This window comes from Rosa chinensis, chromosome 4 (genome assembly GCF_002994745.2).
Source record: "Rosa chinensis cultivar Old Blush chromosome 4, RchiOBHm-V2, whole genome shotgun sequence".
Classification (NCBI taxonomy): Eukaryota; Viridiplantae; Streptophyta; class Magnoliopsida; order Rosales; family Rosaceae; genus Rosa; species Rosa chinensis.
This window is the reverse complement of record NC_037091.1, coordinates 64,550,141-64,565,577: the sequence shown is the minus strand read 5'-3', so window position 1 is coordinate 64,565,577 and position 15,437 is coordinate 64,550,141. Positions and strand designations below refer to the sequence as shown.

The window sequence follows — 15,437 nt, the reverse complement described above, 5'->3', positions numbered from 1 at the left end:
CGTGCATGTTCTTTCGCATAAGCATTATAGTATAATTCATTGCTTCTAACATGTGTAAGCTGCAGGAATCACCAATTGGAGCAGATCTCTTCACTCAACTTCTGTCATTGAATGAAGCTACCATAAAATTTGACTTGTATTAAAAGTTTTTTTGACCTGTATTTCATTTGTTTAGTCCAATGGTAACTGAAATAATGTTGGTTGATGTTGTCACAGAAAAATGGTCCTCACTTAGGAAGCAGAGATCTATCAGGACAGAAATGGTCAGGAAGCAGAGATGATCCTTAGTCTGCAGAAGGCAAGTAGAAAACAAGTTGTGATGTCTTTGACCAAGGCAGTAGATACACTGCTGATTACTCATGGGACAAGTACACCCTTCATGAAGGACCTTTTGAGGAGGTTGGAGCAACCGTGCTGAAATTTTTATCAATGGAGTATATTAGTTTATACTACTGTTAATAGACTGTATTTTATGATTTGAGTATGACTTTTTCATCATTGGGATATATGATAGTACTTTGGAAGTTATATATATGTCCTTTTTGATAATATTAAACAATAGAAAGTTACCAACAACTGTTGTTTGAAATAAGTACACACAACAGAAAGACCAAAGACACTACAAGCATCTACACATTCAAAGGACATTTAACTGTCTTTTTACAACAAGAGATACAATAGATAACTAATAGAGGATGTTGTTTCAATAAAGTTCACACAACAAATTTAGCAAAGGAACATTGAAATTCTACACATTCAGACGACATTTTATTGTCGTCTCAGATTAAAACAAACAACAGATTATTTGTAAAGTCTGTTGCTAGAGTTTGACAACAACAACATTTGACTGTCGTTCTATTTGATATCTAACCACATATACTTACAATTTGTGCATATTTAAGCACATTCAGACGACAGATTTTTTTTAGGTGTCTGTCGTCTGAGTGAACTTCTGACGTCGGGCTTTACCCGTCGTCTGAACGTCAATCATATATCAGCTTAATAGACGACAGATTTTCTTCATATCAGACGACAGTCAATGTCTGTCGTCTGATGGGTTTGTTGGCATAGTGACTGCTGAGACAACAGCATCCAAAGAATAACATATATGCAGATCATCAATGTATTTGATATATATTGCACAAGCATTGCCTATGAACTTTACAAGGATCATGGCACAAAAGATCAATTAATTTTCATTGAAACTGTAGTACAAAGTATAGACCTTGGATGACGGATTGTCCACTTCAGAACAATACTCTATTCTACAGAACTTTTTCCATCTTTTTAAATCCAACCATTAAGAAGGAAGGTCCAACTTTAAAGTTGGCAAGAAAGAATATCACAACATCGTTCTTATTGTTTTTCTTATTAGTCATTTTGATGCATTTTGGATGTGTTTGGTGCATTTCCACCCCAATACACCTTTAACCCAAAACAATACAATTAAATCTTCATGCAGACTATGCAGACAAGAATTGAACATTAACATTTAAACCAGAAATGTATGAAACCCAATATGAATAACATATTTCTTGCATTAGGTCAGATAATGTTTTCATGAAAGTGATCCTACAATAACTTAAACCCTTTTTTACATCATCCGTCTCTCAGCCCTCAAGATTTGCTCCATCATCTAGATTGATAACAAACATAAATGATTTTTAATCTAATCTAATCTAACTTCTATTAATACAAAACGACAAAAATGATTCACAAAAGCTAATGATATGATCGTTCATGGTAGGTCTCTGTAATATGGATACTGATCAGTGTTACTCTAAAGCAGTTATATATAGTGACTAAATACCTCAAATCCTTATAAGAGCAAAAGAAAGCAAGAGAGAGAGAGAGAGAGAGAGAGAGAGAGAGAGAGAGAGAGAGAAGAGCATTACACATGTTGTTTCTAGAAAAAGTAATACAACTTACAGCTCTAGATGATGCAGAAATTCGATGCTCTATTAGTACTTGGCCGGATTTAGCTCCTGAAATAATTAATCAATGGTCCATTATTCTTTTGCTTTTATACTCCAAACAAAATCAAATAAAAAATACAGATTAGGATATATATATATCTATATATACCATGCTAGCTGTATCTTGAGGTGTTTAACTTCTATGATTAATCTTCAATGGTGCAGAACTTTGCAGTCTTTGAAGAAGAACCGAACAAGAAACAGAAAAAGAGGAATTAGCAGTTTCCTGCAGAATCATGACTTTAATGTGAAGTCAACTCTCATTGATACGCTAAAAGTAAGCGCGCAATTTAATCCTGCAAAATGTAGTTGTCAGTATAGAATAAGTAGGGATCGTTCAAGCCGGGGATTGAAGGTACACATGTAATTGCATAAACAAATAAAGAATTAATAAAAGTAAAAAGTATTATTTACAAAAATAAAACAAAGAATAAAAATATATACAAGTAAACACAAATAGGGGGTTTTAGATTTTTAAATTAAAAATTAAAATAAATAAAATAAAGAAAATGTAAAAACATATATACAAGGGTGGAACGCAAGGAATAAAGTTCAAAACCACAATCATATGCATGAAATCAAATTACAATTCCTATAGTTGATTTTCTATGTCATGAGAAAGAAGTTGACCATGTGAAACGTTAGAAAGCAAACGATTTCCCATATTTTACTTTTCTTGAATAATTAATCTAAGTGAAAGCACCTAAACTAATCTTATTAAATGCAATACAAAGTAAAAAAGTTGCATAAACTATGAAAACCCTATTCTCTCTAATAGCGTGTTTTCTCACGCTGACACTAACACGGTCTCTTTGTGGGGATGAGCACAACGGCTTCGATCGGAGTCCAATCTCAGGGCTTTTCTGCCCTTCCATTAATCCTCTTAGTCAATTTTATTCTCCTTTGTCAGTTAATAGTATTAGCAAATGGTCGTGGCAACGGTGGTCATGGTGGAGGCACTGGGGCTCAATTTGTTTGGGTTGTTCAATAGATGCACGCTGCTAGTGCGCGGCGGCGACACCGTGAATGTAGCTAGCCAATGAGGCGCGGTGCTGCAGGATTGACCGTTGATGGCTGGTTTCCAAAACCTTGGGTGCCCATTGAATCGAAATCCAAAAATCTTCTTCCCCGTTGCGAGAATCGGGGGATGTCGAGATGCTTCGTCGCACTCTTTTTGCTACTCCAATTTGTGCCTCAACCCCAACACCGACGTGAGCAACTTAGAGGGTATTCTTGCTTTCTGGGGTGGAGGTTTCGGTCCTGGATAGGTGGCTTTCATTGCTCCCATCTGAGTTGGCGGCTCTTTGGTGGCAGATGTAGTGCAGGGTTGCTTCTGTTTCCGAAATTGCATGATGGTAGTAGGTTGCTGGTTTGGTGGCTGCTTGATAGTTGGCTTTGCTTGGTCGGCGATAGTAGAACAATTTTGTTATTGTTGACGACGATGTTGTAGATGCAATCAGAGCCGCCAGTGTTGGATGCATCACAAATATGAAAATATGTGCAAATTTGTGTGATATTACCTACTCCCAAGATTAGAAGGTCAAGTTTTAGTAAAGGGAAAAAGTAAGAGTATCGTACCCAAGGGATTGAGTAACTCTACTCTACCCTAACTAGATCACCGTGAAAATAAACCTAGAAAACACATGCGAGTCTATCTTTTTAAAAATTAATAGTCTCGGCCCTTTGGAAGCCAAAACTATCAATAATGATATTTACAATGGTAAAGTGGTGAATCGGCTTTGTTGATTTTAATTTCTATAAAGTAAAATAAGTTGCACAAAAATAAACTAAGCAAATAAAATAAAATAGAGACTTTGATTAATGAGATAAATAGGAGTATAGGTTTTGCACCTAGCCTCCCTCATGCATATAATGTAACCCATTTTCTAATAACAACATGCTTTGATAAATTTCCTCTTAGTGCTTTGATGAAGTTACCAAGAAACCAACTAGTCATGCAATTTAACAATCTCTTCCGAAGTAAAGCTAAATTACACAACCTTTATACCATTCAAATCTTCTGGATCCTAAATGGGCTATGGTGCCGTGAGCTTAAATTCTTCTTGAACCTAAACCCACAACATCATGCTTTAATTTCTAGGTAAGAAATCCAAGCAATTTAGTTCTTCCTGTAAGAATAAGCTAGACCACCACTCTATTAGATACACATGCTTCTGTGTTACAAAAGATTGTCAAGCTTAAGTTTCCGATTATTAATTCCTACAACATGCTTCTAGGTGACAAATCCAAAAACACATGTAAGAAAACATTAAAGTAAAGTAGCTAAAGGATTCAAAACATGCATATTCATCAAAAACATGGCATTACATTATTTTATACATAAGGCATAGCCCCAAATTTATTCTACTCACATCCCATAGTTACATAAATCAAACCCATCAACATAATAACATCAAGCAAAAGAGAGGAAGAGTGGAGAAAGTGGTTGATTACCAAAGTAGCTCCCCTTGATGCAAAACTAGTGAGAGATGTTTTAAAGTATGGAAATTTCGTTCTTTCAAACCCAAATTGCCATACAAGTCCACAAAAATCTTAGAAACTTGAAGAACAAAGGTTGAAATGATGAAACCAATTTAGGTGTGATTGATCAAAGATGTAAAGGGTTTTCGATTTTTGGTAATAACCCAAGAAACTTTACACTTTTCTCTACACAAAATCTAAGAACTATGAACTACATGATGAAGAACTATGGAAAATGGAGAGGAAATGGAGAGAGGAAGAAGATGAAATGGATGAAGGAAGACACGAGAAACGTCCAAAGTGAGGGAAGGGTGTTTTTATAGGCCAAAAGTGATGAATGGAGGGTGAAAATCAAAAGAAATGAAGGACTAAATGTGATTGACAAATGTGTAAGCACAAAATGTGGATATAGTCTTTATCTCCACATAGAAATGACCTAGAAAGCCCATAGATATGTTGGTAGAGGAGAAAAAGTAAGGGCAGAAGGGTTATTATGTAAGGGAACAAAGTAATAAATGGGAGACAAATGTGTAAGGTGTAAGAATGGAACCAGTTGTCATATTTCAAATTTTGAATTTCAAAATAACCTAAACCTAAAGTCTTCCCACCTAAAGTCTCTAACCCTAATCAACTCTTCTTTCTCCTCCATACATGGTCTTGGCCGGCCAACTTGGGCGGAATCCGACGTTGACTCTCATTTCTTCATGTTTTCGCACTTTCTTCCTTCAATTTAATCTCCACTAAGACTTCGGAATTAGCCTTCGGTTTCTTCACACTAAATGTTCTCCATGAGTGTACATCATCCTCGTAAAATTTCAGAACTTAGTTCGCCGTGGTGTGGCCTAAAATTCTGACGGAATTCGTACAGGTCCGGTTTTGCAGTTTTTGTCTTCTTGTGCAGAAATTTGCACCAATCTTTTGAAGGCCTTCCATTCCGAACTAGCTCTTGCACTCTTCATAACAAATGATCTGGATGTCTAGAATGGATATGGAAAGTTTTAACTCATTTGGAGTTCATTTGGTTAGTCTGCCGCTCCTCCTTCCTTGCTTAGCTCGGTTTCTCCTAACCGGAGTAGGAAAATGTGCTAAAGTTGAGTTTTTAGGGCATTTCCAAGCTTTTCCATTATTTCCTAGCATGATAAGGAAAACATAATAAATATATATAAATAAACACAAAGGTTAAACAAAAGTACAATATTAGGGGAATAATTATTAGGTAATTATGGACCTAACAGGTAGTCGTAAGGAGTTGCTGGTTTCGAGTGCTCAATAGGAATGGGGTGTCCAGATCAAATATGGCCAAGTCTATGGGCTATCTTTGGGCTCAAACCAAAACCCATTTGTTGGGCTCATCTTCTCCAGGTAGCTGGATTTGCGATTCCGAGGATTTTTTGCTTATACTGAGGCTAATGTGTCTGGCAAAACCCCCTAACCCTAGCTTGAAGGGCAAAGGAAAAATATAGATAGGTGTGGTAGGGCCTATATACTATGTCTTACATTTCTCCATAGTTTATAGGCTCACTTTAAATAAGTGAGCGATTAGTTCGAATATAGATGGTCTGTTTCTATGTATTACAGTAGTTCTCTTACTACAACTTCTTGATCTGTCTAGTTGAAGGCAGCAGAAGGATATGTAATGGCCATCTTGACATGGATTTTAATGAAATCCACATTACTTTCAAAAAAAAAAAAAATTAATCCTATTGAACATGCAATCATAGTCTAGAAAGCTAGCTAATCAAGAACACATTCAATGCATGAGGAACAAAGAAAGGATGTCAACCAAAGTGCACAACCTAGTATGAAAAAGTTCATCTATTTGCAATCCTCCTTAATTGATTTCGATTTTTGTCTAAAGCCTTTACTACTTATGAAATAGATTCACAAAACTATTAGGTGAATTGTTTACCTAAATCTAGCTCCAATTACATGCATATATCCTAAGTTGGCCACTAAAGAACATATACATATAAAAGTTTTCTATAATCCAAAATCAATCAAACAATCTCACATAAGCACCATAGAAATCAACATGTAGAAATCACAACTTTATTTCAAAACATATAAACGGGCTTTAAATTTTGCCCTTAACGACATGTTAACTAAAATTCATAACTCTACGAATCAAACAAAAGAAAACAAAAGAAAGTATGAAATACACCGTGAAAGATGAATGACAAAACCTTGAGACGAAGAACTTGAAGATCCTTGAAAGCAAGCAGTCTTATAGGGACGACACAAGGGTGGATGGCGGTTAGGATCTTGATGTATTGCATGATTTCTTCTCCTCTTTGGTTGAGACGTAGAGCTTCTGAAGACTAGAGAATGGAGAGAATTTTCATTGGAATTTTCTGAGGGGGGAGAGGTGTGTGAAGTGGTGTATATGATGCTCCTATTTATAGGAGGATGGCAACTTAGTCTCCAAGTATTCAAAATTCTTCTTTTTAGTTTCTAGGATTTATCTGATTGATCCACACAACATTAGCCAATTAGATAATTCCACATCATCCTTTCTGTGTCATCCAACCAATAAGAAGCCTTCAAATTAGCACCTTGATTCTAGGGAGATTATTTTTGCATTAATTTCATGATTATTTTTTGATTTATCTCCTCAATTTTGGCCAAGGATGGAGTGTGAAGTTCAGGAAATATATCTGGACCTGTTTTCAATCTTCCTGAATATTGTAAATCCCTTAAAACTCTCCATGATAACTTCAAATTTCAAAAACATCACTTTCCATAATCCCTTGAATATCTCACGGCAAACATACTTATTTCACTTAGAATTCCTTCCTTTTGCATCTAATAAACCCTAGTCTACTTAGGTTTCTTTATTTGCTGCAATATCCAGAGTTTTCTAGAACATTCTTGAGCTATCTTGAAGCCACATGGTCTCCTAGTGCTCTGAGGTTTCCTAGCCCCATCAGGACTCCTCATGTCTTCAGGACTCCTAATCAAATAAGGACTCTTCATATGAAATGTTCTTGAACCTTCCAGAATCTTCTTTTGCCTTCCTAGTTCAACTGGGATTCCTTATGTCATTAGGATTCCTACTTTGACTGGGTTTTCTAGTTAGACCAAGAGGAAACCTTTATTTCTTCATTTCAGCTCATTTATGCATCCTTGTGCCTTGCCTTTGTCATCTCCAACGTCTCACATCCTTCTCATGTGTCTTTAAGCTCATTTCCTTGTCATTATCTCCGATGTACCTAGAAAATAGAAACTAAATTAAAAATGATTAATTAAAGGAAATAATTAAGCAAAATATGAGAAGTTAAGTATTAAAACGTCGCATAAAAATGCTCATATCACTCATCTTCGTGAGTCACATCTAGGAAGACAGAGTAGTGCATATATTCTTTAGTCTCAAGTGTGATTCGACTATATGACATAAGCATGTTGGTCGTTTCCTAAACTCTAATTCTACTTCAACCAAACTGGAAGAAAAGTGTAATTAATTTATAATGGAGTTTCAAGCAGAGACAGTGCTAACCAGTTCATCCTTAAGTGATGCAAAACACAAGCCAGCAAACAGCAACCAAAATAGGTCACATTTTACAATTTGGCCTTTTATGCAAATAAATTATGGCAAAAAAGAAAACACCCTGAATAACCAAAATATCAGCTAACCTAAGCTTCAAATAAATCCAGTACCAAAAATCCATATTCTACTCAAGCCCCTAACTATTGAATACAAAGCCACAAAATCCTACCAACAAAGTCTAACTATAGAGTAGTGAAGTACGATGGACAGACAAAGAGTTCTAGCATATGTTTTACTGGTATAAAGTAGGAAATTCAATGTAACCGCTCTAGTTATGCTTCTGGCATCCTAGGTAATTGGGTATTCAGGAAAACAATTATATACAGGGAGGCATATCATGTGTGCTTGACTGACTTAAAATTATGACCAGAAGCCACTGTACACATTCTTTCATATTAACAACAATACACATCCAAACAACTCTGAAATGAAATCTTTCTTTGTATATCTGATGCCTAGGCCAAACTGTAACCAAGAAATAAAAAACATAATGCTCTTCCTTCTTGCCTTTGCCTCCCGTAAAAACTTGTATCCACTAAAAATAAGCAGACCCCATCTAGTCAAAGAGACAATTACGAACTGCAAAAGTACAGAATCCAGTGAAAAATGATTTCAAAACTTGATGCATCCAGTAATTTCTATTCTATTAATGGTTCAAGAACAATGCTGATTATGTTCAACAAGGAAAACTCCTAACACCACTCAGTAATGGCTAAAACACAGAAAGTCGGAACTCACAGCCCACGAGAATGTCTAATACTGTTGATCTTCATTTTGATAAAAGTTCAAACCTAGAAACCAACCAAAATCCATTCTTGTGAAAACATGTCAAGTATGATACTACTCCTTAAGCCATAAAGATTCTCAAATTTTCCTCTGTGTATTCAATTAACCACAAATGGGCCAATTGAAAGTGCATCAAGTTCATCACAGTCCATAAAAATTCACTTAACCATTTTGATAATCATTCGCATAATTACGAAAATCAAAACAAATATAACAACAATTTGATTAAAGATATAAAAATGAAGCAGAGGGAGAGAGACTGACATGCTCCTCCTTCCATTTAGATATCCCAACTAACCTGAATATCCAAATTGCCAAGCAGCCTTGCTTGATTGAGGCTTCGATTTCCAACCCGAAATCGTGATGAGAGGCAGGTGAGGCAGCGTCAGAGGGAGAGAGATTGATGTGAGGCAGTCAGGCAGGTGAGGCGGCGTTAGAAGGAGAAAGATTGATGCAGCGTCTGTGATCAGAGGGAGCTCGAGAGATTGATGCAGCATCTAGATATCAATCGAAGAGATCTAAGGTTTCATGGCAATCGAGTAATTGCTTCAACCAACGGAGGGTAGAGACCGGTATTAGCGAAACTTCATTAATCTACAGTCACCAGCGTGACACTGATCTCCCAGCTTCTGGCTTCTAAAAGGAGGGGGAGGCTGCTTCTGCTTTTCGACTGAAGCCGTAGCAGCTTTTGAAAAAAACTGAGTTACCAAACGTTTCTGGGTCTTCTGCTTATAAGCGGGGGTGCAGACCACCCCCCCCCCCCCCCAAACACAGCCTAAGACTTCAAGAAACAAAAATTTTTTTGGATATGATTCTCATTGAATGTTGACTAATGACTACTAATCTGAGACCCCCACTCTTTCCTTTGATTAATCCCCATCAACCCAGAAACAAAAGTAGAAAATGAAAATCATAATTCATGATTGGTTGTTGTTGCCAGTACTCCAATAATCTTATTAAGAGCTGGATTTGGAGTCTCTGCATCAAACAAAGAGAATCTCCAACCATTTCACCAAAAGAAACAAAGGGATACCCATCTAAATTAAGGTTTAGCACAAAGCTTCCTAATAAACTAAAATGGCTTAATGACTAACGACTACTAATCTAAGAGTTGTTGAAAGGGATAATATGGAATCGGGCTTTCGGGTCCGTTAAAACTCAAATGATCCGGACCTTATTTTTTAAAGTATTTTTTTCCCTCAAAGCCCGATCCCGACCGATCGATCCAGTCCGAGCTTTCAGGCTAAAATGTCCAGGTCTATGTGCGGCATGTGGGTCTACTTTCATAGTTCTCATGCCCGGCCTGCTTTGTTTATTTATAGATAAGGGAAAAACTTACAAACAGTACCTGAATTACGGGCCACTAATAACTTTCGTACCTCAACTTCAAAAACTATCACAATGGTACCCAGATTATCTAACACGACCTAACATTCATACATGCCGTCCACTTTGCCGTTAACGGTGTTAAATTTACAAGGGTAAATCTGTCATTTCACTGTTCATCTCTCTTACCATGGTACTGTTTATTTTTAAAAAAACTTTTAAATTTTTTTTTCTCTCCTCAGGAAGAAAAAAAAAAAAAAGAATAGTACCATGGTAAGAGAGATGAACAGTAAAATGACAGATTTACCCTTGTAAATTTAACACCGTTAACGGCAAAGTGGATCCCAGGTATGAATTTTGGGTCGGGGTGAAAAGTCCAGGTACCAAAATGATAGTTTTTGAAGTTGAGGTACGAATGTTATTAGTGGCCCATAATTTGAGTACTTTTTGTATTGTTTTTCTCTTATAGATAATTGCTTGATATACCCGTTTGTAGTTTTCTAGATAAACAACCATTGACCCAAATTTAATGCAATAAAGAGAATTTCATTGGCGCAAGCAATTGTATAATGTAGCATTTAAATTTATTTGGTGAAACGAATACTGAGTCCGCGCTCACCTATAATGTACCTTACTCGCTTCCATTGATGCACACGGCATACGCGTCAACTAAACCTGGCCGAAGGCATCATAGTACTATATATAAAAGTCTTCTCTGTCTAGCTCATTTCTACACAAAGGAGGAATCTAATCCTAGCTCGTCATCATTATGTCCTCATCAAAACCGAATTCTTACGAAAAGTTCACAGATGCTCCTCCGGCGACGGGTATTCCGGTGAGCTCCAGCAACCCCTACTTTAGTGGAGCTCATGATCACCACCATGATCAAGATAACTCCCGCATGCCGGATGCTCCTCCATATCATCTCCATGTTAGAACCCCCGAGCCTTGGAAATCTGGCCTCCTTGACTGCTTCTCGGATCCTAAAAGCTGTAATAATTAACTCGCGCCTGCTCCCGTCCATCTTCATTTCTTAATTTGCACGAGCAAATTAACTCAAAACTAATTTTCTATGTGGATACAGGTTGCATAACATTTTGGTGTCCATGCATCACCTTTGGCCAGATTGCTGAGATTGTGGATAAAGGCTCTATATGTAAGTACCAGTTCTTCGGATCCTTCTAAACTTTTTTCCCTTATTTTTTTGAGAAATTATTGAAATCTATCTATGAATGTAGCTTGTGGGGCAAGTGGAGCACTGTACACCTTGATAGCTTTTGTGACTGGTTGTTCTTGCATCTATTCATGCTTCTACCGCTCCAAACTGAGGCAGCAATACACTTTGGAAGAGAGTCCGTGTGGTGATTGTTTGGTTCACTGCTTCTGCGAACCCTGCGCCTTGTGCCAGGAATACCGTGAGCTGCAAAGTCGCGGTTTTAATATGGCCATCGGTATCTCATTTTGCCAAATCTCTTTTTAATTAGATTCTAAATCATTACTTTCGATCATTCTCATTATAAATTTTAAGTTGAATTTTCTTAGGTGATAATGTTTGTTAGTTCACTCCTAATTACCTCTTTGTTATTAATGTATTCTCACACACCAAAAGGAAAAGGAAAAAATTGATCAAATGTCAAAATAAGTTGTTTAACCATCCCATTGCATCAAATAAGTGGGACTATTATGAAAGTTTGAAGTGTGTGTGTACGTATATAACCAATTGCAAGAATTTATGAAAGTAGAAAATCTCTAGACAAACTAAGTCTTTACAAATGAGAAAGCAGAAAAGTAGATGACATTGAATCATATAAAAGGCTTTTCGATCTTGCATATATCTGACCTAACGAAGTGTTCTAATTGATCAATTAATTGTTTTAGGATGGGATGGAAATATGGATGCAAGGAACCACGAAGTGGCAATGGCCCCGGTGCCCCCGATGGTGGAGGAAGGCATGAGTCGTGATAAATGAACATATCAAGAGTTTATTCAAAGTTATATTGTCTGCTATTATGTAAAGGAAGAAGATTTATGCTATGATTATTATTATTTTGTTGTTATTATAACGTTGAAATTGTGAATTTATTTAATGTTTAATTTTTTTATGTATAAATTAATAAAAGAATAAATAATTAAGGATTTCATTTATAGTTGCATTTTCGTGGGTTGTAAGTTGTGGCTTGTATGCCTTTATTTATGGTCAAAATAGTTATAACATTACATATACGCATTACTTTTTATTTTGGGATGAGAGATTTAAATTTAAGACGCTCTCTATTATCTTTCTACAAAATATTTAGTTAATGATTAGTCAAAGGCCAAGCCAGACCCGTTCCGCCAAACTTTTTAACCTTTGTTCAAGACTTCAAGTCTTTCTTGTTCTTTTAAAAAATTAATTTATGAGAGCTTCTATTCATACCTCCAAAATTGGTATTTGCACCTCTTTCTTTTTTCAAGAAATAGTTGACTTTGTCAACTCATATCAAATTACTAATAAAGACACAAAAGAAAAAAAAAATTAAAAAAGTCTTTTCCCTTTTAGAGGTATGAAATCAACAAATGGTCATCCTCATGCCATTTTTGCCCTTTTATTTTTGTTATGGTCTTCATCAACAGACTAGTTTCTTATTTTGTGGTTCCTCGAGTCAATTTTGGATATGCAATATTCTCTAACCAAAACACCAACATACCACTTTCTCTTAAAATCATACTCATCCATTGGAGCGTACTGTTCTCATCGAGCAAATATATGAAACGACAGAAGAAGTTGAAGAAATGAACTCTTGGCCTCTAAAGATCATATGCCTACAAAATACAACAATAAGAAAAGGGAGGGGTGGAGGGAGAAAGAGAGCTATCAACTGAAAGTTTTTTTTATTTTTATTTTTTAAAGCTTAGTCGTATCAAGAGTAAAATAATATTGTGAAATGTTCAAAAATTAATGGAAGTCTAACTACTGATTTTGGAGGTATATGAATAGAACAGTCTAAATTTTTTTTTTTATTGATATTATTAGATGATGGGTATTATGGAAAAATTAGGGAGATGTAGATAACATCCTGGTTATTTGTAAAAGTAAGTTGGAGGTCTATTAAGTGGGGATGTCTAAATACCAATTAGAAGCTCCTTTAATTTATTTGTATATATCACACGAAAAAAAAAAAAAACCAAAATAAATAGTCTTCTAGATACTCTTATGTTGAAATGGTTATTTTAGTATTATCACAATACTAATGCTCAATCGCCGGAAGCAGCGGTTCAACTCACCTTCCATCGGAGTAGCACACACGCACGTGGGGACTTGTGGTCGCGTCAAGGAATGAGTAATGCAACGGCCCTCCATTCGAGACTTGATTATCTATTTATTCACTTTTAATTAATTAATAAGTCTTTTTCAAAGTCTTCTGCCTCATTTTCTCTACAAAGAGTCGAGGCCTGCTTGAGTTCTCCATCCTATCTAATCGATCTAATCTTCATCATCCTCACCATGTACTCATCAAAGCCGAGTTCTTACGAGAAGTTCTCGGAGACCACCGATGCTTCTCCGCCAACGGGTATTCCGGTGAGCTCCAGCAACCCCTATTATAGTCATCCTGCTCATCATCAACATCCTGATCAATATGACAAGAGCAACTCTGAGATGCCTGCTCCTCATCCTTATCAACACCACACTAGAGCCCCTGAGCCGTGGAAATCCGGCCTCTGCGACTGCTTCTCCGATCCCAAAAACTGTAACTCACTCCATCTACTCTTGCTCTTCTCCAATTAATCGACCCAATCTGCCCCAAAGTAATTAAATCGAAACTAACTAGTTTTATGTGTATGTACAGGCTGCATAACCTTCTGTTGTCCATGCATCACTTTTGGTCAAATTGCTGAGATTGTGGACAAAGGTTCTACATGTAAGTTTCTACTATAATGTTTTCTTCTTATTTCTTTCCTTGTATATTTACATGTTGCAGTATTAATTTAGAGATTTGATCTGGAAATATTGGTGTTGCATATGATTATGTATATGCAGCTTGTGGTGCAAGTGGAGCACTGTACACACTGATTGCTTGTGTGACTACTTGTCCTTGCATCTATTCATGCTTCTACCGCTCGAAGATGAGGCGGCAGTACGCTTTGGAATCGAGCCCTTGTGGTGATTGTTTGGTTCATTTCTTCTGCGAGCAATGCGCCTTGTGCCAGGAGTACCGTGAGCTCAAGAGTCGCGGTTTTGACATGGCCATCGGTACATATATACTTGATTAATTTCTAGCTAATAATCTTCTTCAACAATTCCAGATTTAATTGCTTTCATTCTCATTGTGCACCCCAGAATTTAAGTCAGATGCATATAACATCTATTTTTACTAGGAATCCAGGATATACATGGTCAAGTGAGGAGTAATTTTTTTTTGTTATGGTGAATTTAATTAGACATTGAAAAGAAAAAAAACTTCAATATGAGGACGAACAAAGAAAATGTTGGTGATCATCTGAATAGAGGTTTGTGGAAAACACACATAGAAGAGATGATTTGGTCAGGAAAAGAAAACATAGAAAGATAGAAGTCCTTTTCATAGTTCAAACCAAGTGGGCGTTTAAAAACCTCTAGAAGAAAATAAAAACCTGTGGAAATGAAAAGGAAAAGTAGATGGGAATTGAATTATATATTGCAAATTGCTTTGACCGCTATATTGGATTAGTGCTGATTTATATATATATATATATATATATATATATATATAAGCAGCTAATGAAGTTTTTTAATCAAATCAATTTATTTATTTATTGTATTTAGGATGGCATGGAAATATCGAAGAAAGGAACCGTGAAGTGGCAATGGCTCCAATGCCCCCGGTGGTGGAGGAAGGCATGAGTCGCGATAAATGAATGGACCTGTCTATTGTATGTTATCATGTGAAGAATAAGATTTATACTATGATTATCGAACTGTTATTTTGTTGTTGCAAGAGTTATATGAACTTGTGACAAGTTTGTATATGATGAGTTTGTATGATGTAACTTTTCCTTAATAAATACATGACAAAAAAGAATGCATTCTTAATTAGGTCGAGACTATATCTTTTCACATTTCATTGTAAATTGTAACTTATTTCTAGTTACTATGTAGCTCAAATGGTTATAAACTTTAAATAAAAGGGTGGGTTCATCCGAGACATCATTTTCCTCCACTCATTATTCAGAATGATTATTCGATCTCCGGAGCCAATCTTTTGATTATTTTTTTTAATCTTTTTTTGTTTTTTCTAATGTTTAGAGAACCCGAACTATCAATAGAAGCATGTTACCTAGCTCCGCAAAAATAGGGGAGAACTAG

The 15,437-nt window shown here is 36.1% G+C and overlaps 2 protein-coding genes across 2 annotated transcripts; both read left to right on the top strand.

The window, feature by feature from the left end:
- The first annotated feature begins 10,801 nt into the window (after window positions 1-10,801).
- Window positions 10,802-12,255, top strand: LOC112198286 (protein PLANT CADMIUM RESISTANCE 2). Its single transcript, XM_024339383.2, has 4 exons — window positions 10,802-11,105; window positions 11,198-11,269; window positions 11,352-11,564; window positions 11,992-12,255. The coding sequence occupies exons 1-4, from the start codon at window positions 10,883-10,885 to the stop codon at window positions 12,081-12,083; spliced, it is 600 nt and encodes a 199-aa protein (XP_024195151.1). The 5' UTR covers window positions 10,802-10,882; the 3' UTR covers window positions 12,084-12,255.
- Window positions 12,256-13,498: 1,243 nt separating this feature from the next.
- LOC112200417 (protein PLANT CADMIUM RESISTANCE 2) lies at window positions 13,499-15,168 on the top strand. The gene is made up of 4 exons (XM_024341449.2): window positions 13,499-13,842; window positions 13,942-14,013; window positions 14,133-14,345; window positions 14,898-15,168. Exons 1-4 carry the CDS (start codon window positions 13,599-13,601, stop codon window positions 14,987-14,989), a joined length of 621 nt encoding a protein of 206 aa, XP_024197217.1. The 5' UTR covers window positions 13,499-13,598; the 3' UTR covers window positions 14,990-15,168.
- The last annotated feature ends 269 nt before the right edge of the window (window positions 15,169-15,437 follow it).

Bases quoted from the DNA above. Each gene is read 5' to 3' on its own strand.
- LOC112198286 (XM_024339383.2), top strand. From the start codon at position 10,883: ATGTCCTCATCAAAACCGAATTCTTACGAAAAGTTCACAGATGCTCCT. The intron at 11,106-11,197 runs GTAATAATTAAC...ATGTGGATACAG, and splicing joins CTTCTCGGATCCTAAAAGCT to GTTGCATAACATTTTGGTGT. The intron at 11,565-11,991 runs GTATCTCATTTT...TAATTGTTTTAG, and splicing joins CGGTTTTAATATGGCCATCG to GATGGGATGGAAATATGGAT.
- LOC112200417 (XM_024341449.2), top strand. From the start codon at position 13,599: ATGTACTCATCAAAGCCGAGTTCTTACGAGAAGTTCTCGGAGACCACC. The intron at 13,843-13,941 runs GTAACTCACTCC...GTGTATGTACAG, and splicing joins CTTCTCCGATCCCAAAAACT to GCTGCATAACCTTCTGTTGT. The intron at 14,346-14,897 runs GTACATATATAC...TATTGTATTTAG, and splicing joins CGGTTTTGACATGGCCATCG to GATGGCATGGAAATATCGAA.